The 24023-nt window shown below is 35.3% G+C and overlaps 1 protein-coding gene across 12 annotated transcripts in view; it reads right to left on the reverse strand.

Annotated features, from left to right (window-relative positions):
• CHD9 (chromodomain helicase DNA binding protein 9) overlaps positions 1-24023 on the reverse strand; it is a 236832-nt gene that overhangs the window by 81773 nt on the left and 131036 nt on the right. For 11 of the 12 annotated variants that reach the window (XM_029206310.1, XM_029206293.1, XM_029206342.1 and 8 more), the window contains 7 exons: positions 18044-18155; positions 14333-14479; positions 13344-13412; positions 13205-13260; positions 12406-12523; positions 9463-9549; positions 8911-9048 (listed from right to left, as the gene is read on the reverse strand). In XM_029206310.1, coding sequence (XP_029062143.1) covers positions 8911-9048; positions 9463-9549; positions 12406-12523; positions 13205-13260; positions 13344-13412; positions 14333-14479; positions 18044-18155 — 727 coding nt within the window. Of the gene's footprint in view, positions 1-8910; positions 9049-9462; positions 9550-12405; positions 12524-13204; positions 13261-13343; positions 13413-14332; positions 14480-17254; positions 17310-18043; positions 18156-24023 lie in introns of those variants that run through there. The other variant, XM_029206366.1, reaches the window with a different exon arrangement.

Genomic DNA, 24023 nt, shown 5'->3' on the forward strand with positions numbered 1-24023 from the left:
AAAAAGTCCTACACGAACTCTTCCAGAAAACTGAAGAGGAAAGCATACGTCCCAACTCATTCTATGAAACTGATACCAAAATCGGACAATGGCATTACAGGAAAACTAGAGACCAATATCCCACATGAACAGAGATGAAAAATTCATAACAAAATTTTAGCAGATGGAATCTAACAATATATAAAAAGGGTAATACAGCATGACCAAGTGCGGTTTTTCCCAGGTATGGAAGGTGGATTAACTTTGAAAATTAATCAATGTTGATCAACAGACTAAAAAACAAAAATATGATAATCTCAGCAGATGCAGAAAACGGAAGAACTAAATGCTTTCTCCCTAGGATCAGAAAAAGGCAAGGATGTCCACTGTCATCACTTCTATTCAACACTGTACTACAGGTTCTAACAGGAGCAATCAAGCAAGAACAAGAAATAAAAGTTATTAAGATTGGAAAGGAAGAAGTAAAACTTTCTTAATTTACAGGAGACATGATTTGTCTACATGGAAAATCCTGTGGAATCTAGAAAAAAGATAAAGTAAGAAGTGATTTTACTAACATTGCATGATATAAGATCAATATACAGAAAACTGTATTCTATATTGTAGAAACAAAAATACTATCTTATAATGGCATCCAAATATGAAAAATTTAGGGTTTACTAAAAGAAAATATTTCTTAAATGGTAGCCAATGAACTTTAAAATAATTAACATATACTACTGCTCTAATTATTATTTAAAATAATTTCCACATTAATTAATATTCTCCATAATTTTCTTTTTAGCAATCCAATCACTGTTTCCTTAGTTTAGGCCAGGAACAAATTTCATTTGATCAAAGATACTTTACATGTTTTATATGTTGTTTTATTTAATAATAATAGACTGGCAAAAAAAATCACTTACCTCCTACATTATTTGACTTTGATAAACCAGCACTGTTGTCAAGTTGATTTTACATTAACTGAGGGGATTAATTTTATTGGCTGAGTCCCCTTTACCAAGGACTACATTACATATCTAAGGCACTGGCTCTTCCCACCATGTGCTTCAAAATCACCTTTTTAATGACACCTGGGGTCCACTCTCAGATATTCTGATTCTGGAGCCAGGATATAGAAACTAGGAATCTCTAATTTTTTAAAAGTTCCAAAAGTGATTCTGATAAGCACCTCTGACTGAGAACCACTGATCTAAAAAAACAGCTTACTTAATGAGGTTAAAGATCAGGTTACTACTGAAGCATGGTCCCCACCCCAAAAAGAATACCTTTCCCTTTCATAATATCCTTTAGACTACTCCTCCCTGAATTAGTTAATTAACACTTTTGTTTCCTGGCTCAAGGAAAGGTACTTAGAAGTCAAAAGGAATGGAGGTGAGCTGCTATGTTCTTGGTGATAGACAGTGGGTATTACTGGGAGATAAACTAAGAAGACCAGAAAATAAGAAGACAACCAGAAAAAAAAAACTGTTATAAAAACAATATGATCTCTTCCATGGAACAATTCATTCATTTCCTTCTCTTACATCACATCTCCACATTTTTCATGGCAGCTAATCATTAGCTCTGGTGCTAATCAAAAAGTGATCTGTTCTTGTCTTTTCATGCATAAACTCCCTCTTTAGTGAAGTAAGAAATTTCTATGACCAAATTATATTTGAAAGAGGACAGGCCAAGGGCTTCCCTGGTGGCACAGTGGTTGAGAGTCCGCCTGCCGATGCAGGGGACGCGGGTTCGTGCCCCAGTCCAGGAAGATCCCACATGCCGTGGAGTGGCTAGGCCCGTGAGCCATGGCCACTGGGCCTGCGCGTCCGCAGCCTGTGCTCCACAAAGGGAGAGGCCACAACAGTGAGAGGCCCGCATACCGCAAAAAAAAAAAAAAAAAAAGAAAGAGAACTGGCCAAAATATTTAATAAAATCATAATATGTCTCTTTAAAGTGAATTTCTTTTGGTTGGCTCCCCAAACTGGATTCACATGAAAATAAAAAAATATATAATTATTAAAATATCACAACTTGCCATCGCCTTCCAGAATTCTATAGTCTTTGTACTAGAAAAAACAATAACTGACTCAAGTTTTTTTTTTTTTGAGCAGGGAAGAGACAGATGTATCAATAAAAAAATCAGTGTACTTAACTTATGTAGGCCTTTTTTTTTTATTGGAGTATAATTGCTTTATGATGTTGTGTTAGTTTCTGCTGTACAATGAAGTGAATCAGCTATATGTATACTTATATCCCCTCCCTCTTGGACCGCCCTCCCACCTCCCCCCATCCTACCCATCTAGGTCGTCAGAGAGCACCGAGCTGAGCTCCCTGTGCTATACAGCAGGTTCCCACTAGCCATCTATTCTACACATGGTAGTGTATTTATGTCAAATCTAAACTCCCAGTTCATACCACCCTCCTCTCCTCCTCTGTGTCCACATGTCCGTTCTCTACATCTACGTCTCGATTCCTGCCCTGCAAATAGGTTCATCTATGCCATTTTTCGAGATTCCACATATATGTGTTGATATACAATATTTGTTTTTCTCTTTCTGGCTTACTTCACTCTGTATGACAGGCTCTAGATCCATCCACATCTCTACAAATGACCTAATTTCATTCCTTTTTTATGGCTGAGTAATATTCCATTGTATATATGTACCACACCTTCTTTCTCTAGTCATCTGCCGTGGACATTTAGATTGTTTCCATATCCTGGCTACTGTAAATAGTGCAGCAATGAACATTGGGGTACATGTGTCTTTTTGAATTATGGTTTTCTCAGGGTATATGCCCAGTATTGGGATTGCTGGGTCATATGGTAGTTCTACTTTTAGTTTTTTAAGGAACCTCCATAGTGGCTGTATCAATTTACATTCCCACTAACAGTGCAAAAGGGATCCCTTTTCTCCACACCCTTTCCAACATTTATTGTTTGTAGACTTTTTGATGATGGCCATTCTGACTGGTGTGAGGTGATACCTCATTGTGGTTTTGATTTGCATCTCTATAATGATTAGTGATGTTGAGCATCTTTTCATGTGTTTGCTGGCAATGTGTATGACTTCTTTGGTGAAATGTCGATTTAGGTCTTCTGCCCATTTGTTAATTGGGTTGTTTGTTTCTGGATATTGAACTGCATAAGCTGTTTGTATATTTTGGAGATTAACCCTTTGTCCATTGCTTCATTTGCAAATATTTTCTCACATTCCGAGGGTTGTCTTTTTGTCTTGTTTATGGTTTCCTTTGCTGTGCAAAAGCTTTTAAGTTTTAATTAGGTCCCATTTGCTTATTGTTTTTATTTTCATGACTCTAAGAGGTGGGTCAAAAAAGATCTTGCTGTGGTTTATGTCAAAGAGTGTTCTTCCTATGTTTTCCTCTAAGAGTTTTATAGTGTCCAGTCTTACATTTAGGTCTTTAATCCATTTTGAGTTTACTTTTGTGTATTGTGTTAGAGAGTGTTCTAATTTCATTCTTTTACATGTAGCTGTCCAGTTTTCCCAGCACCACTTACTGAAGAGGCTGTCTTTTCTCCATTGTATATTTTTGCCTCCTTTGTCAAAGATAAGGTGACCATATGTGCGTGGGTTTACCTCTGGGCTTTGTATCCTGTACCACTGATCTATATTTCTGTTTTTGTGCCAGTACCATACTGTCTGATTACTGTAGATTTGTGGTATAGTTTGAAGTCGGGGAGCCTGATTCCTCCAGCTCTGTTTTTCTTTCTCAGGGTCTTTTGTGTTTCCATACAAATTGTAAAATTTTTTGTTCTAATTCTGTGAAGAATGCCATTGGTAGTCTGATAGGGATTACATTGAATCTGTAGATTGCTGTGGGTAGTATAGTCATGTTCACAATGTTGATTCTTCCAATTCAAGAACATGGTATATTTCTCCATCTGTTTGTGTCATGTTTCATTTCTTTCATCAGTGTTTTATTGTTTTCTGAGTAAAAGTCTTTTGCTTCCTTTGGTAGGTTTATTCCTAGGTATTTTATTCTTTTTGTTGAGAAGGTAAATGGGATTGTTTCCTTAATTTCTCTTTCTGTTTTTCAATTGTTAGTGTATAGGAATACAAGACATTTCTATGCATTAATTTTGTAACCTGCAAGCTTACCAAATTCACTGATTAGTTCTGGTAGCTTTCTGGCAGCATCTTTAGGATGTTCTATGTATAGTATCATGTCATCTGCAAAGAGTGACAGTTTTACTACCTCTTTTCAAATTTGGATTCCTTTTATTTCTTTTTCTTCTCTGACTGCTGTGACTAGGACTTCCAAAACTATGTTGGATAAGAGTGGTGAGAGTGGACATCCTTGTCTTATTCCTGATCTTAGTGGAAATGCTTTCAGTTTTTCACCATTGAGAATAATGTTTGTTGTGGGTTTTTCGTATATGGCCTTTATTACGTTGAGATAGGTTCCCTCTATGCCCATTTTCTGGAGAGTTTTTATCATAAATCGGTGTTGAATTTTGTCAAAAGCTTTTTCTGCATCTATTGAGATGATCATATGGTTCTTATTCCTTAATTTGTTAATATGGTGTATCACACTGATTGTTTGCATATATTGAAGAATCCTTGCATTCCTGCAATAAGTCCCACTTGATCATGGTGTATGATCCTTTTAATGTGTTGTTGGATACTGTTTGCCAGTATTTTGTTCAGGATTTTTGCATCTATGCTCATCAGTGATATTGGTCTGTAATTTTCTTTTTTGTGATATCTTTGTCTGGTTTTAGTATCAGGGTGATGGTGACCTTGTAGAACGAATTTGGGAGTGTTCCTACCTCTGCAATTTTTTGGAAGAGTGTGAGAAGGGTAAGTGTAAGCTATTCTCTAAATGTTTGATAGAATTCACCTGTGAAGCCATCTAGTCCTGGGCTTTTGTTTGTTGGAAGATTTTTAATTCCAGTTTCAATTTCATTACTTGTGATAGGTCTGTTTATATTTTCTAATTCTTCCTGGTTCAGTCTTGGAAAATTGTACCTTTCCAAGAATTTGTCCATTTCTTCGTGGTTGTCCATTTTATTGCCATATAGTTATTTGTACTAGTTTCTTCTGTGGTGTCAGTTGTGATTTCTCCTTCTTCATTTCTAATTTTATTGATTTGCGTCCTCTCCCTTTTTTTTTTTTTTGATGAGTCTGGCTAAAGGTCTATCAATTTTGTTTACCTTCTCAAAGAACCAACTTCTAGTATTAATGATCTTTGCTATTGTTTCCTTCATTTCTATTTCATTTATTTCTGCTCTGATCTTTATGATTTCTTTCCTTCTACTGACTTTAGGTTTTCTTTTTTCTTCTTTATCTAGCTGCTTTAGGTGTAAGGTTAGACTGTTTGAGATTTTTTCTGGTTTCTTGAGGTGAGATTGAAATGCTATTAACTTCCCTGTTAGAAATGCTTTTGCTGCGTCTCACAGATTTAGGGCTTTTCTTGTCATTTGTTTCCATGTATTTTTAAATTTCTTCTTTGATTTTTTCAGTGATCTCTTGGTTGTTTAGTAGTGCATTGTTTAGCCACCATGTATTTTTGTTTTTTACAGTTTTTTCCTGTAATTGAATTCTAATCTCATAGTGTTGCGGTCAGTAAGGATGCTTGATACAATTTCAATTTTCTTAAATTTTCTGAGGCTTGATTTGTGACCCAAGATGTGATCTATCCTGGAGAATGTTCCATGTGCACTTGAGAAGAAAGTGTATTCTGCCACTTGTGGGTGGAATGCCCTATAAATATCAATTAAATCTATCTGGTCTACTGTGTCATTTTACACTTGTGTTTCCTTATTTATTTTCTATTTGGATGATCTGTCCATTGTTGTAAGTGGGGGGTTAAAGTCCCCCTATTACTGTGTTGCAATCTATCTCCCCTTTTATGGTTGTTGGCATTTGCCTTATGTACTCAGGTGCTCCTGTGTTGGGTGCATATGTATTTATAATTGTTATGTCTTCTTCTTGGATTGATCCCTTGATCATTATGTAGTGTCCTTCCTTATCTCTTGTAACAGTCTTAAAGTCTATTTTATCTGATATGAGTATTGCTACTCCGGCTTTCTTCTGATTTCCATTTGCATGGAATATCTTTTTCCACCCTTCACTTTCAGTCTGTATGTATCCTTAGGTCTGAAGTGGATCTCTTATAGACAGCGTACATAGAGGCCTTGTTTTTGTATCCATTCAGCCAGTCTGTGTCTTTAGGTTGGAGCATTTAATCCATTTACATTCAAGCTTATTATTGATATGTATGTTCCTATTACCATTTTCTTAATTGTTTTGGGTTTGTTTTTGTGGGTCTTTTTCTTCTCTTATATTTCCCGCCTAGAGAAGTTCCTTTAGCATTTGTTGTAGAGCTGGTTTAGTGGTGCTGAATTCTCTTAGCTTTTGCTTGTCTGTAAAGCTTTTGATTTCTCCATCGAATCTGAATGAGATCCTTGCTGGGTAGAGTAATCTTGGTTGTAGGTTTTTCTCTTTCATCACTTTAAGTAAATCTCCTGCCACTCCCTTCTGGCCTGCAGAGTTTGTGCTGAAAAATCAGCTGATAACCTTATGGGCATTCCTCTGTATGTTATTTTTTGCTTTTCCCTCGTTGCTTTTAAAATTTTTTGTTTGAATTTAATTTTTGTTAGTTTGATTAATATGTTTTGGTGTGTTTCTCCTAGGGTTTATCCTGTATGGGACTATCTGCTCTTCCTGGAGTTGGTTGACTATTTCCTTTCCCAAATTAGGGAAGTTTTCCACTATAATGTCTTCGAATATTTTCTCAGGCCCATTCTTTTTCTCTTCTTCTTCTGGGACCCCTATAATTTGAATGTTGGTTTGTTTATTGTTGTCCCAGAGGTCTCTGAGATTGTCTTAAATTCTTTTCATTCTTTTTTGTTGATTCTTTTCTTAGGCAGTTATTTCCACCATTCTGTCTTCCAGCTCACTTATTCGTTCTTCTGCCTCAGTTATTCTGTTATTCATTCCTTTTAGTGTATTTTTCATTTCAGTTATCGTGTGGTTCATCTCTGTTTGTTTGTTCTTTAGTTCTTCTAGATCTTTGTTAGACATTTCTTGTACTTTCTCAATCCGTGCCTCCATTCTATTTCTGAGATTCTGGATCATCTTTACTATCATTACTCTGAATTCTTTTCCAGATAGGTTGCCTATTTCCTCTTCATTTATTTGGTCTTGTAGGTTTTTACCTTGCTCCTTCCTCTGTGACATGTATTTTTGTCATTTCACTTTTTTTTTTTTTTTTTGATGAGTGGGATTGCTTCCTATCTTACTGGTTGTTTGGCCTGAGGATTCCAGCACTGGAGTTCGTAGGCTGCTGGGTAGAGCTGGGTCTTGATGCCAAAATGAGGATCTCCGGGAGATCTCACTCCAATGAATATTCCCTGGGGTCTGAGGTTCTCTGTTAGTCCAGTGGTTTGGACTCAGAGCTCCCACTGTAGGAGCTCAGGCCTGACCCCCAGCTTGTGAACCAAGATCCTGTAAGCTGTGCAGGGCAGCAGGGGAAAAAAAAAAAGCCAGAAAAGGCCTTGGCTGTGGGGGGCAGGGCTTAGGCAGGGGCAGGGTTTAGGTGGTGGGCGGGCCTATTCTTAGGACCCACGGGGCTGGAAAAGGCGGTGATGGGTGATCAGGCTTAGGCTCAACCACAGCAGGAGGGGCCCAGGAGTGCCTCTGGCCTTGGAGGGTGGAGGACCAGGTCTGGGACCCCAGCAGGCTCCCTGGGACCAAGTAGGCAGAAGAAATAATAGGCACGTTCCCCCTGATCCTCCAATCGCAGATGGTGCTCTCCCTCTTGGCCTCTCTTCTTCTTCCCTACCCATGCCCCTAGGACCCACACGGCCAGAGGGGGCCCCCAGAAGGCAGGGGACCAGACCGGGAAGCCTAACAGGCTCACTGTGGCTGAGCGCAGGGGAAACACCCAAGGCACTTCCCCTGATCCCATGTTCCTGGAGGGTCCCTCCCACTGCCTCTCCTCCTCCCTCCCTCCTACATCCCTAGGACCCACGTTGTCTGGAGGGGGCCTTGGAGGGCCGGAACCGGCCCAGGAGATCAGCAGGCTTCCTGGGGCCCGATTGGGAAGGGGAAACGCTAGGCGCGCTCTCCTGATCCTCCAAGCCTCTGAGGGTCCCTCCAGGCATGGGAACCCCTCCCCTCTCCTAGCCACCCCTCAGGGGCCCCAGTCCTGTCCGGCTTCCACTTCTCCTCCCCCCTCACAATCCCTCACATCCTACCCAGTCACTCGCGGGTTCCTCCCATCTCCTTGGGTGTTGAGGTCCCCCACCAGCATCTGGCAGGTACCCTAGTTGTGGGGAGACGCAAACTCCATGTCCTCCCACGCCACCATTTTGACTCTGCCCCACTATGTAGGCATTTGACAATATTCTATACAAAAGGTTTTTCTAAAAATAAAGCTACTATGGAAGTAGAAGAACTATTTAGTTATGAAGAAATAACTGGTTTATAGAAAACAAGGGAAAGGTGGGTATAGTAAGGATTTTTCTTTGATAGAGAATTCATAACTCTGCTTAGAGCTGAAACTGGTATTCTTGACATTTTTATAAATGACCTGAGAGAAAAAGTAGTGGGAAATTTTTAAATTCAAGATGAGGTAGAAGTATTTGCAACTTTTCCAGAGGGAAATTTAAAAGGAAATACTTATCAAACTTTTGAATGCATATATGTTCTGACCAAACAATTATACTTCTGATTTATCTTACAAGGGCTCAATGTTCAATGTAACATTGTTTATAAGAGCAAAACACTGGAGTATCCACTAATGGAGGAACGGTTAAATTAACATATATAAGATACTATGTAGTAATTTTTAAAATACAATATTAATTGCATACCAGACTAAATTAAAATTTCAAAAATTACAATAAATCTGTTGAATAAAGAAGTGCTAAGATTTTATGATGCTAAGGCATGTTCTTACCAAATGTCTTGTGTCAGGCCGTGAAGCTTGCAACTGTTCAAACTCTTCTATTTTTGCAAGATCTACATCTTCTTTTAGTTCCCAAGTACTATCTTCATATGGTAATGAGCACCACTTTACTAAGTAGTATATAACAGGCTGTAAAAACATTTTTTTTTTTTCATTTTACCATTTTGAAAAAGAATAGTAAGAAATAGTTTAAATTGAGAATCCCCAGAAATAGTTTAAATATATTAACCTACATTGGTAAAAACTTATGAAACTTTTTTTGGTGTTTTTAGGTCATTAACTTTAAAAAAGTAACGCTTTATGCCCCAGTCCGGGAAGATCCCACATGCCACGGAACGGCTGGGCCCGTGAGCTATGGGCGCTGAGCCTGCGTGTCCGGAGCCTGTGCTCCGCAACGGGAGACGCCCCAACAGTGAGAGGCCCGCGTACCGCAAAAAAAATAATAAATAAAAATAAAAAATAAAAAAGTAATGCTTTAATATTTGGAAGTCTTTAGGTTTTTCTTACTTACTTAGAAAATATTTCTATCAAATATTTACTTACCTCACCAGTATCTTTATCTTCACAAAAAGAGACTTCTAATACTCTGTCTACTTCAACGTAGTCTGGGTTAAATGGTTCTTCTTCCATCTAAAATTAAAAAGTAACTTAGTTGATATATGATAAAGAAGTAGAAAGATGAAAGTGAAATAAAGACAAATTTACTAGCTATTCACTATAGAACAAACACATAAGTTTGATTTTAATTAAATTTCCAAAAAATGGAATCCTTCCATTTTAATTCCAAAAAGATTGCTAGGATATTTGTCTATATTATGAATCACCATGTTATATATAAAAAACTCAACTAAACAGCACTAAAAAAAATAGGTACTCCAGACAAGTAAGTTACTCTAGAAGATGTGTTCTTTAAAAATTTCCGAAAGGGAGCCTCTTTTGGAAAGGGGCTCTCCTTTACCTCTGTAAAGGTACTACTTTCCTCAGGTCCAAGAGTTGAAGACTAATCACCCGACCTGGAGGCTCCTGTCTCATTTGTATCAAACACTCTATCTACTGATGGTTCTTGTGCTCAAGACCCTCCTACCTAACTAAACGCAAACTCTCTGAGCTACCTCACGTTCGACTGCACTCATTTACTCTTCAACCTACACTTCTTCCTATAGTTTCTAACTGGGCTAACAGTAACACAGCACCAACTTCACACCCTACTCCCAGTTACACAAGCCAGCAATGGAGAAGTCATCTTAGATTCCTTCTCTTTTTTAATCTCCCACATCTCTTAACTCATCAATTCACACAGATCCTACTTTTATCTGTAACTCAAATTGGTTCCTCCTTCCTCATTCTCACTGCTTCATCACTCCTTACTTGGATCTTTACAAATAACTTCCTAACTAGTCACCAACTACTGTCTTGCCTCCCTTTATTTTCACACTGTCCCCATAGTACTCTTTCTCAAATATAAATCATATATTGCTCCCTGGCTTCAAATCCTTCAATGACTCTCCCAGATTTCATGCTTTAGAGTACAAAAACAGATGCTTTTCAAACTCCATGTTCTGTCACACCTTCATGGTTTTATACTAATTTTTCTCTCTTCTGAATAGATTGCTGTTCCTTCTCTTGTCTGCTTGGCTAATTCCTACCCATTCCTCAAAGTCTTACTTCCAAAAACCCATCTCAGCTATCTTTGCTGCCTCTCCTCCCTCTGTTTAACCTCTAAATGTTATAGTACTCCATGGCTCTGCCTTTAGTTCTCCTCACTATCTTAATCCTTTCCTGAGCAATACTATCATCTCCATGTACAGGACACACTTGTTAAAGAGCACTGCCCAACACCAGAATGGTAATAAGGTATTCTAAGAAAATCTGCACAGCTCCAGTTTATCTTGTACCTGAGTCATGAATGTACCTAATCTTCATGAAAAACTAGAAGATTATTAGTTAAGTACTTCTAAAATCTTCAGCTCATTAGAAACTTCTATATCAGAGTGAGGTAGTGAGAAATTTTTGAGGACCTCCCAGCATCCATAAACTGATAGGTCATTTCAGTCATCAAATTTTTGAAGTAGATTTTATAATTACAAAGAAATAACAATAGCTTCATGGTGGAAAAATCTGCCATAAGATATCAACCATTATCTAGTGATTAAAGTTAACACCACCAGTAACTGGGCAAATAGGTATCATGTACCTCCTGATATGATACACTGAGAATGCTGCTGCATCATCTCTGTAGTGTTCTTTTAAATAATGCATGACCTGAAGCTGAGAAAACATCAGATAACCCCAAACTGAGGGATGTGCTACAAAATAAACCACCTAAATTCTTTAAAAAGTGTCCAAGTAATGAAAAACAAAGAAATACTGATAAAGGAGACATGACAACTAAATGCATTATATGCTGCAGGATTGGATTCTAAACCAGAATAAGCATACACACTCACACTTTTTTTTTTTGCTATAAAAATACTAGTGGAACAATTAGTGAAGTATGAATAAAGTCTAAGGTGAGATAACAGTACTACATCAATGTTAATTATACTATTATTATGTAAGACTGTTTCTAGAAAATACTGAAATTGAGACTTAATTTTCAAATGGTTTAGAAAAAAATGTATGTGCATGGGAGAAAGGCAGAGGCAGAAAGAGAGAGAGAGGGGTGCACAGTGACAAAAGGAGAATTAATGTTAATGACAAAGCAAACATGGTAAAATGTTAACATTTAGGGAATCTAGTTAAAATATATGTGGGAATTTGTTGTACTACATTTTTCAAATAAAAAGTTAAAAAAATTTACATGAATCTAAAACTGCTCTAAAAAAGTCTATTAAGGGACTTCTCTGGTGGTCCAGTGGTTAAGACTCCGCACTTCAAATGAAGGGGGTGCAGGTTCGATCCCTAGTCAGGGAACTAAGATCCCACATGCTGTGCTACGCAGCAAAAAACTTAAAAAAATAAAAAGTAAAATAAAAAAATTTTAGTCTATTAAAAGAAAAATGAAAAAAAATTTAGAGCAGGAAAGGACATCGGACTTTTTAGTGAGGCCTGGAAAGGTTAATGAATTTTTCCAATGAGGTTCTGTTCATGCATACACAAAGATGATACAGAAAATATGCAATATATTTCACATACTGGAAAATCTTCTTTTCCATTTATTTGCTATGCTACCATTTCCATTTCTTGAAGAACTCTACTGATAAAATACTTTAAGATATTAACACACTCACATTCAACTCTAAAAAGTACTGAAATATATGCTAATTTAAAAATACAAGAGTTAGCTACCATTCTGAATTATCACTGTCCCTGTTTTAGCTATTTTCCAAGCTAAATTTAGGGAAAGAAAAAATATGTAGATAGCATTTATATTCAAATATCATAAGAGGAAGCCTAAGAATTAAAATTAATAATACTTAAATTTTTGATACATAATACTACATGTGTTCAGAGTTCAACACATAATAGTCTTTTTTTTTTTCTTACGTCTGCAAAAAAATGTGCTCTTTGTGCTTGTCTCAATTTGAATCGTTTGATTTTCTGCTGGATCCTTTTATCTTTCAGAAGCTGCTGTTCTGTGGCCCACTCACAGTGAAGATAGGAGCTAAAATTTTTATAAAAGCAATATATTAGAATGATATAGAAAACCATGTTTTGAGTTTTTATAGATTTATTTTTAATCACAGCCTCTAAAACAAAATATTATCTTCAACTTTACAAACAGGTAGTTCATCATTTCATTTAATGTCAATAGACTCCATATAATTACTAAAATAAAGCCACTGTGATCTAAAGGTCTGCAATTTGCCGTATGGAAGCAGAATGGTAAACTGAATCATAAGGGTAACAAAATATGACTTTTAGTTTATTCCTTCATTATAATCATTTTGTCATGATCAGAAAGCTAACTTGTTTTGAAACCAATGTTATTTTATTTAAAATACCTTCCTTCACCAAAGTGTTAGAAAAAGTTGAACAAAATCTGAAAAGTTCAACAATATAAATATGATGGATAATGTCTGTAATTTGTAAAAGTGTAATGTATAAATATTACTGCATTTTGATGTTTATAAGTAATGTTTTCTGGGAAAAAAATAAAACACTCAATTTTAACATGAAATGTTTTCAAAATCTTTTCACTTTTTAATAATTTTTAAGTTTATGAAATAATAAAAAAATATTTTTAAATGCAGATAAAATAAAAATCATAATTTAACTTAATATACTTAAAATATTAATTCATATTTAAATACCTTTCTATTATTTTTCTAACTCAAATACTTACTAATTCTTGTATTTTACAAAAAATTCTTCTGTATCAATCATCACTCCAGGTGATATCTAAGAAAATAAATTCAATAATTATGACTTTTATGATCAGGCCATGGAATATAAAGTGTAAAATGTAATATATCATTACTTACTTCCTTTTTTATAATTCTAGAAGATAGTATTTTGTCCACAATTGCAGCATCTTCTTCACTCGGATTCTCCTACGTGAGGGAAGAAAAATGTATGATGACACATTCTGAAAACACTTTAGTTGCCACTGTTTATGAATATACTAAAATTCAACAAACATTAATTTAACACGTTCCAGGGACCATGTTAAATGTTAGGAAAATGAAAAATATCAATTGTTGTTACTGTCCTCGTCATCATTGGCATCATCATCATAGTAAACATGGTGCTTTTTAATGTGTTAGGCACTATTCTAACCATTTTACATATATCAACTAATTTAATCCTTGCAAATACACTATAAAGTAGGTACTATCTCCATTTTGCAGATTAGGAAGCTCAGGCATAGAGAAGATAAGTTCTTGTTTAAGGTGCCAGATCCCTCAGCTAGCAGGTGAGTGGTTGGTTTACAACCCAGACAAGGGAGAGTGAAAGAACTTTACAAAGAGGAAAATGCATATGCAAAGACACAAAGGCGTCAAAACATGGCATTTAGACAACTATGTTCATAAAACCAGAAGACTGAGTGGAGAGAAGTGGAAGGACATAAGGCTAGAAAATCCATACAAAAGGCTTTGTAACTTATGCTGAAAAGTGTATTTTCATTTTTTTCTGACTTAGGACACCATTAGAGGAGTTTTCAGTGGAAAAGTACTGTGATTAGGCTTGTAACTTAGAAATATACTGCGAGAAGGATAGCGCTTGGAGGAGTTTTAGGAATATATATCTAGGAGGTGAAAAATGTAAAAAATTGGATGAAGAAGCAAAGATTAAAAAAACAGAGAACAAATCCCTAGGTTTCTGATCTGAATAACTAATGGTTCTATTAACTACAGTACGGAATCTAGGAGGAAAAGCTGGAGCAGGTTTTAGGAAGAAAGATAATGAAAATATTTTTTAAAATTTACATGGGTTTAAAATGTTTTTTGCCATAATCCAAAATCTGTCTTACCACAAATAACTGTAAAGGCTGTTCACCAGGTAAAGGAGCTGAATGCTTTTTTATTTTTATAGAGCCTTTAACCTCTTCTTCAGATTGTTTCCCTTCTGCATCTTCTGCATATTTTTTTCTTTTAATTTGTCGATTTGATCTTCTTTTCTGTAATGAACGATAAGGAGCATATATATGATTATTTTAAAGGAAAAAAAATTATTTCTAGTGTGGCAATTTTGTACATTAAATTTTCAAAACTGTATTCAACATTCATCTTTTCTAATTTTTCCTTTTAATTAAAGGAAGATTATGATTTGCCCTTTGCCAAAGGTTTACAACCTTTAGTTTTACTTCCTAAAGTGTCAAATAACAATGATTAATAATAATACCTTTATTACTTTTCTTTAGAAATTGTTAAGAATAAAAAGGTTTCTTTTTACTTAACTATTTCACAGCTTGGGAAACATATTTTAAACTATTAATACTTTCACAGTTTTTGCCCCCAAATCTAAAAAGTACATATCAGATGAATGTTGGTTAAATAATTAATCAGGGGCATAAAACTAAAAGAAGAAATTAAATAATATTTGACACAAAGCCCATGAACTTGTGTTTAAAAGAGATTAAAAAAAACCCAAAATAATATTAAATGTTTTAAAAAAGATACAGAAAATAAAGTATGAAATCTACCAAAAAATTAAACGTGAATGGAGGAACCAGTGTTTTACTACCTTTACTAGCTTCCCTTAAAAATAAAGAACACCACTATCATAAAAACAGAGGTAAGCTTTTCAGATAGTATTATGTGTAGCAACTAATTTTAATAATAATCTGAATGATTTAAAATCAGGTATCAAATGCGCATGGCTTTACTTACCTCCCTAAATATCAAATATTTGATGTTCCCACCATAAAGACAAATCTCACAATGGCTTGAAAATCCCAAAGGACTTAGGTTTTGCTTTTGCTCACCTCCCTAAAATCTCGTGGATGGAGGCATCTCAGCCAACTGTTCTACTGCTCAATATTCCTTCTTCCTTTTACTATTCTTCTGTGTATTTAGTAACTCCCATGACATTCCCCCCAGATGCAACCAAAAGAATAACCCATGTGTTCTCCTTTTGGTTTCTGCCAATGTCTTCAATTTGGGAGGTCTTTCATACTTCCGTTGCCATGACAAAACTGAATCAGTGCAGCAGTGTGGGTACAAACTGTTATTTGCCTCCAGAAAGGATGCAGTGCCTCTTTCTCTTGAGAGTAGTAGAATATTGAGAGAAAGAAAGGCACTACTGTGGTGAGGTAGCTCAGCCAAATGTAGTAGAAAAATTCCATGCCTCAATTAGGATGGGTCACCATCTCTTAGCCATGAAGATATTTACATTTTCAAAACTCAAGGTAACAATTTTGTGATTATGGGAGACAGGAAGGTGGCATACAAAAGTTATAAAAAAGGACTTCTTAAGAAACCCAATTTTCCCACATCCTATTTTGGAAAAGATATGAAATATTTATTATTCCCTGGGAGGGAAAATTCTATGGATCTCGAATCTAATACTAGGCTAAAGGAATGTTTGGAGTTAGATTACAGGAATCATATAGTTCTTAATGCTCAAGAACAGTTTAAATTAATAACCATTCATGACATTTATTATTCTAACAATAACCTATATAACCAATGTTATGTCTCACTAGGCACAAATCTTTTAAATAATGAAGTTTGGGAATAATTCAGTACACTTTTAGAAGATTCTGTAGATGATTTCAGCATTAAAGTTTCCTTTCTGGTCACTTAGGCATCTACTGGAACTTTGAAATGTCACACACAGTTCTTAGTAAGTAGTAAACAAGTGGCCTGAAAGAATCCTTTCAACTCACAAAAGTGCACATTCAGGTAATTTTTCACAAGACAGAATGAGAGCTACTTACTGTAAACTGCTCCCTCATTCTATGAAGACTTTATCAGTTTCTGAGTAATTAAACAAACTCTGAGTTTTTCAGCTCTATGAGCTGATTTCATCATAACTTACATTCCACTAGAGCATATAGTTACATATTAGGCAAAGCCAAGTAAGGTACCACTCTCACCAATTAACTTTCTCTGTCATACAATAGTTCTACTACTTTAAAAATACAAAGCTAATTTGAATGTCCGCATTTTAGGCTAATGTGGATATTTTTGGCTTTCTTTCTTCATAATGTTTTTCGAAGGACAATTTAAAACAGTGACAAATTCTTTCTTCATATTTCTTTTTTCTAGCTTTATTCTTCTTATGTCTTAAAGGCTTTAATAGATCAGTCAACAGCACTTCACATAAGAGGTCAGAAAACATTATGCTTTTAAATGACTGAATAGTTCGTTATGATATCACTTGTTTCCTATAATAATCCTAATAAAATGTGCTATAGGGGCTTTTTAAAATAACTTAAGTCTCTAAATATAGTTAGACTACTGCATTACTCTCTGTTAGGTAAAAAATTAAGTATGATAATCATGTTTTCAGATTTCCACCTGACTCTAAACCTTACATTACTTTTCAAACCTTCAAATTTTGACAATCCATTGTGGTTGAAAGCTACTTTTATATATTTATACAGCACTTATATAATAATATATTTAAATATATCAATAATATAGATTTATAATTGTTTACGAGAAAATTCTTTTTTCCTTCCCCATTAAATTTTTTGTGTTAAAGCAACACATCTGTCAAAGCAACCTAATTAACTACAGTGAAAAGTATGGAAAAAATGTGCATGTTAACCTATTCTACCATTTCATTGTTTGTTAATTACATAATGGAAAAATGGCCAGCATTATTTTAGTAAAAATTTAACTTAATTTTCTCATGTTGAATAATTATAAGTTTGCCTAAGTTAAGGATAACATATGAAGAAAAAGCCAGGCCATATAATATTAGGAGCTTTAGTCACTGCCCTTACCTCAACTCTTGCAGCAGCCCAGGAGCCTTGAGCCACTACTCTCCCATTGGATAAGAAGCTGCATAAGGAAGAAGAAAGGCCATTCAGGGGCTTTCTGGCCCCATAATGCAACAAATGCCACCACCCCTACGGCCTATAGTTGTACTTTAATTATTAGAAAGCAGAGGGTGGCCTGAATTATTATGACCTTCACTATATATATATATATATATATATATATAGTTTTTTAACTTCACAAGGTTACTTTGAATATATAGCTATTCAAAAACAAAAAGAAAGAAAGAGGAAAATGCACAGTATTTTTGTCTACATTAGGGGATTTTTAAAATAGTTGTTTATCTTTTCTTCAATAGAAGCAGACCAAAGGAATTATTTCTAGGAATGATTCAACCCATTTGCTTTATCATTTGTATGTGACTTTTAAAATTAATATCTCCAGCATTAAATTCATTCAAAAGTACTCTGTACGTATAGGATAATATCCCTGGATACTTCTCCATGTTAAAAGCCACGAGGGACTTTGGACTGTTACTTAAACTCTCTGGGCTTCAGTTTCATTATCTGAAAACTGAGAGGGTTTGGAGAGGATGTGTAAGTTTCCTCCCAGGTCTAACATTCTATGGGAATACTACTAGGACCATATTTTAATAATGCTGTCATATAAGTTCTACCATACAATAAAATGCATTTTTACCACTAAACTATAGTATAAATACCCATAAAACAATATTATGCTATCTAAATAATTCTGCCAGTGCTTCATTTCTCAGAAAAAATTTTAATACTCACTTGAGAGTCTTCCTCTTTGAATGCATGCTGTGGCACCTGCTCTGTATCAGATATTTCATCTGAAGACTCATTCTTTCTTTTTTGTTTCTTACCCAATGTAATAATGAGTTTGCTGTTTCAAGAGAAAGAGAGCAAACAGTAAGATCTCTTTGTGCTTTTCCATTTTGGGGCAAATTAAGATTCCCATTAAACTTTTTTCCATTTTATATCACTTGAATGTCCAACCAAAGATGCTATTTATCATGAAATCCATAATGACATTTTCACATGATAAACTCTATTCCAATGGAACAAATACAAACCAGTACTACAGTTAACATATTTCTAAGCAAAGAAAGGCAGACAAATTCTATCACTTGTTTCTTTAGGCTCAAGATTATTTTTCATGAGAAAAATGTCAGGTGATATAACTATTTAATAATTAAAGTAATTCATTTATTTTATTATCTTGTAGGTTTGGAATGAGGGATTTTTTTCCTTCTACCTATTTATTTCAAATTCCGCTCAATTCCTTTGAATCCCACCTATTCTCCAAAAGCCTCTATACTTCTTTCTACCCTATAGTAGTTTCTCCCTTACTTAAAACACTTTACCAATTGATTGTTCTTTGATTATTTCACTTACGTTAAGGATTTTCTTAGCTATACTATATGTTCCTAAAGAGTAAGAACTTTCTTTTTTTATATTTCTATAGTACGTATATGTTTACATTCTCTAATATGTTAACACACACTGACTCTAAATGTCTAAAATAAAAATGTGTTTTCTATGTTTTTTCCTGATCAACGATAGAAGTACATAGAAGTACATCCCACATTTCCATATCTGGTTCAACAGATGAGATGGAATGATCTTCAAGCGCCATCAGGAAAATTCTATTTTATTTTATTTTTTTTACAAGATATTTTTAATGTGGACCATTTTTTTAAAGTCTTTATTGAACTTGTTACAATACTGATTCTATGTTTTGGTTTTTTGGCCCCGAGGCATGTGGGATCTTAGTTCCCCGACCAGGGATTGACCCCACACCCTCTGCACTGGAAGGTGAAGTTTTAACCACTGGACTGCCAGGGAAGTCCCTGGAAAATTCTACTTTAGGTTTCTGCATTTCAAACATAGAAAACTCCCCAAATATTATCTTTCAGGTATGATATATCAGAAATATATCAAAATTTTTTTCAATAATTATTTACTAATGTTGGAGAACTTGAAGGTTAAGAGCATGCACTTTGAAATCGTAGTTTCAAAGATGTAAAGCTTGATTTCATCATTTACCTATCTGTGGGACACTAGGCAAATTACTTGATAGCTTCCTTGCCTGTAAAATAGGGATATTACAATAGCTAGTTCTATTGTTGTTGAGAATTAAGTGGGATAATACATGTCTGAGCACAGCCTTTAACACACAGTAACTTCTCAACTAATGGTAACTATATCTAACTGTGATATGCCAGGCACTTTCCTAGGTTCTAGGTTTTGAAGATAGAGTGGACACGGTTCCCAACCTTAACACATCATTGTTAGAATATGATCCCAGCTAAAATGCTAAAGAGGAAGTTAGCACAAGATGTAATGTGAAGACAAAGGGAGAAATCCTTATGTTTACTGAAGAGTAAAGGAGGCTTTACAGAAAAGGTAAAGTTTGAGATAGGGAACTGAATGATGAAAGAGAGTCCAACAAGTAATGAAAAGAAAAGGCAGGGTACATTGCAGAAGAATGAGAATAAGCAATGATAAGAGCATGTCAGGAACACACAAAGTACTACAGGAGGAGATGGGTCAAGATCACAGAAGACCTTATATTACACACAAGGACTTAATGTTTTAGTTTAAGCTCAGCTTTAAGCTCGACATGGCAGGAATTTAAAAGAAATCTGTCTAGTTCACGACTGACAACAAATGGCACTGAGATATTTTTGAATGAATGAAAAAAAATAAACCAATTGGAAGATGTAAGAATTTTAAACATTCTAGGGGTGTAAACAGCATGGTGACTATAGTTAATAATACTGAATTATATATTTGGAAGTTGCTGAGTACATCTTAAAAAGTTCTCATCACAAGAAAAAAATATATAACTATGTGAGGTGATAAGATGTTAACTAAACTTATTGTGGTAATAGTTTCACAATATATACACACAACAAATCATTATGTTGTATACCTTAATCTAAGACACTGTGATATGTCAATTACATCGCAATAAAATTGGGGGAAAAAAAGAATTTTAAACAAGGGAGCAATGCACCCAGAAGGAAGTGAAATGCAAGTCAGGGAAACCAGCGGTAAGACTGACAATTCAGGTGAGAGAGATGAAGAGTGAAATACAGGGCCATGGTAGTGTGGGTGAAGAGGGAAAGAAAGATACAATTTTTCATTTTGGAAGCAGAAACAACAGGACTTGGTTATTGACTGGATGATGAGAGGTGAGAAAAAAATTCTAGAATGATTTATCCCCAGGGTATTCTCATATTGGTTTGATCGCCACGTTCAACAGTATAATGGTAATTCTTACTTGATATCTCACTTGCACTTTTATGAGTATGTGAAATAAATACGAGCAAACATATAGCTTATGTTGGAACCGGGAAATCAGAGGAAGTACAAAAAGATACTCTGAAACAACATTAAGGAACCAACCATAGTTATACGCTATTCCCTCTCCCTTCTTTCAATGGTCATTTCCTCAGTCTTCTGGTCCCTTTTCCTTTACTCTGGTTTCCCTCCTAAAATAAAAATCTCCCTTGAGGTCATATCTACTATTAGATACCACATGATGGTCCTCCTCCTTATCCACAGTTCTCAAAGAAGTCATCTATACCGTTTCTTTCATTCTTCAACCCACTATAATCTGAAGTCTTAAAACTACTTTTCATATTCATAGCTTCCATTTATTCAGTGTTTACTGGGTCAGCCTCTGCTGGTTTTACATGTGTTCTCTCACTTCATGGTCATACAACTCTGACAGGCAAATTTTATAAGAAGAGGAAATTGAGGCTTAGAGAAATTAAATTACTTGTTTAAAGTCATACCACAGTAAGAATTGAAATAGAAATTAAATATGCCTCACTAAACTCCTAATATGTTTCTGAACTCCTAATGTCTAAGGCCACAAATGACCCCTGTAATGCCAAATCCGACGGAAATTCTAAAAATTTTATCTACCAACACATAACTAATCACTTTTTCCTTATCTGCACCCTTGGATTCATGACACAACATTCTTCTGGTTCTCACTAAACTTCTCTGGCTCTTCTTCTCTTAGTATGTTGATTTTCAGCAAGATTCAGTTTGTTCTGCCAGTCCCTTAAACTTTGGTATTTCTCAAATTTCTGTCTTCAGCCTTCTTCCCTCTCTATATACTATTCCAGGAAATTTAATTTAATCTATTCTTAACAACCACTTAGAAGTTGAAGATTCTCAAATCTCGTATCTCCAGTTCAGACCGTTCCCCAAACTTCAAATTCATTCAATAAACCAACTGTTTACTGGACACATCAGTATGGATATCTCACAGACATTAAAATCTCAAAATGGCCCCAAATGCAATCCCTCACTTTTCCTAAAACTAATAGTGTACTAATATTACAGTATAATGTAAATTCAGAAACGTGCACACATCAAAAGAGTACATACAGCTCAGTGAATTTTCTCAAACTGAACATAAATACATAGCCAGATCCTAGATCAAGGAACAAGACATTACTGGTTTCCCAGAAGTCTCCTGTCATGCTTTCTCTTCAAGTAACAACCTCCTCCTTAGGGTAACCATTATGCTACTTGTGGTGATTTAATATAACCTAAAGTACTTGTGCAGATGATTTTCAGTGGCAAGGTAAGGGATAACTCAAAGTAAAATGATTGGTAGAAAAGTTTTCATGCACTCCCCCATTTGCTATCCATCTCCAAACCTAAATGCATATTTTAGACTAGTTTGTAGATGAGGATAACACTAGTGACAGGAAAGTTCAGTTACTTAGATAACAATTTCCTATGAAATACAGATCAAGGTTTGTTAAAACCCATCAATATACTGATTAAAAAGGAATTTTCTCAGTGTCTGGTAAGCTAAATAAATTCTGTATACATATTCTGATATGGTATCTGTGTGGCTGCTTCAAGACTCAAATCCCACTGAATAAAACTTCAATGAAATCAGGAGCAGAGATATTTAATTTTTTGTATTTATGACTATGAAGAGGTTGTACTTTTCCTTTCTAGCAGTATAAAGTAATTAAATGGAAACTCTCTAAGGACAGTGGACTAAGCTGCTTAAACAATATTTTTATAAATAAACATTGCCTGAATACTAGGTTCTACCAAAGCAATCTTAAACACTCACCCTTTTTGGTAGAGGTGGGTAGGTTAGATAAAAACGTTTCCTATAATACCTTAGATAAACCTTCATTATATTATTTGAAAATTGTACTTAAAACAAAAAAAGAGGGACTTCCCTGGTGGCGCAGTAGTTAAGAATCTGCCTGCTAATGCAGGGGACACGGGTTCGAGCCCTGGTCCAGGAAGATCCCACATGCTGTGGAGCAACTAAGCCTGTGTGCCACAACTGCTGAGCCTGCGTGCCACAACTACTGAAGCCCGCCTGCCTAGAGCCCGTGCTCCACAACAAGAGAAGCCACCACAATGGGAGGCCCGTGCACCGCAACGAAGAGCAGCACTCACTCGCCACAACTAGAGAAAGCCCGCACGGAGCAACGAAGACCCAACGCAACCAAAAATAAATACATTTTTAAAAAAGACCTCGAATCTTATTTTTCATATATTCTGCATTTTCTTCCAATATTTTCCTACAGACCTGGAGTAGCATCTTATTTCATAAACTCATTAACTATCCTTAACCCATGCAAAAATATTTTTCAAATTGTAACTTTGTAAGAGCTATTTCAAATGTAATAGTTTCCTACTAAACTTCTGAAATCCAAAATATTTACATATGCCCATTCTGTTCAAAAAAGGCACATTTCCATTGTAGGAAAAAAGTTGATTCTAAAACTTGAAGTCATTCTTGACTGACATAATTCTGAGTTAAAAAGAAAACAATATATCTATACACACACACACACACATACATACATATATACACATACTATGGTTACTTACATAGAACATTGATTCTTGGAAACAATGAAGTCATATCAGTTTATTATATGTTCTAAAATGGTATATAAGTGAAACTACAAATAAGAACAAACATTTGGTTGGTATTGATCAGTAATTCCTAAATCTGTGAGGCAGGCTTCATTAGAAGCTTGTTTGTTAAAAATACAGATTCCAGATGAGAAACATAAGACAAACTCTAATTGAGAGACATTCTACAAAATAACTGGCTAGTATGCTTCAAAGTTGAAAGTGTCATTAAAGACAAAGACTGAAGAATTATTCCAAAATGGAGGAGTGTAAGGAGCTATGACAACAAAATGAAATGTAGGATCCTTAACTGGATCCTGGCTCCCAAAAATGGAACAACTGACACAATTTGCATGAGGTCTGTAAATCAGTTAACAGAATTGTGTAAGTGTTTACTTCCTGATTTTGATCATTGTGCTTAGGTTACATAAGATATTAACATTTGAGGAAGCTGGGTGAAGAGCCTAAAGGAACTCTGACCTATTTTTGCAAGTGTGAGACTAGTTCAAAATAGAAACTAACAAAACCAAACCAAACCCCGGATTTGTAGGTTCCAACTCCAGAATTCTGAACTAGTAAGTGGGATCCCAATCAGACTGTAAAAAAATTCTCACCAGGTTTGGGAACCACTGGCTCAAAATAATTAGTGAAGAAAACTCTAGGAACAAATATTTAGGATAATAAAACTATTCTATACTTATAGAACACTTAAAATTTCAAAGTGCTTTTGTCTATAATATTGTTGATCCTCATAGGCAAGGCAAACATTGGTCCCACCAAACTAATAGGGAAACTTTAGCCCTGAAAGATAGAACAAACTGCCAAAGTCACAAGT

This window comes from Monodon monoceros, unplaced genomic scaffold (genome assembly GCF_005190385.1).
Source record: "Monodon monoceros isolate NGI ecotype Baffin Bay Population unplaced genomic scaffold, NGI_Narwhal_1 Super_Scaffold_10, whole genome shotgun sequence".
In the NCBI taxonomy this organism is placed as follows: domain Eukaryota; kingdom Metazoa; phylum Chordata; class Mammalia; order Artiodactyla; family Monodontidae; genus Monodon; species Monodon monoceros.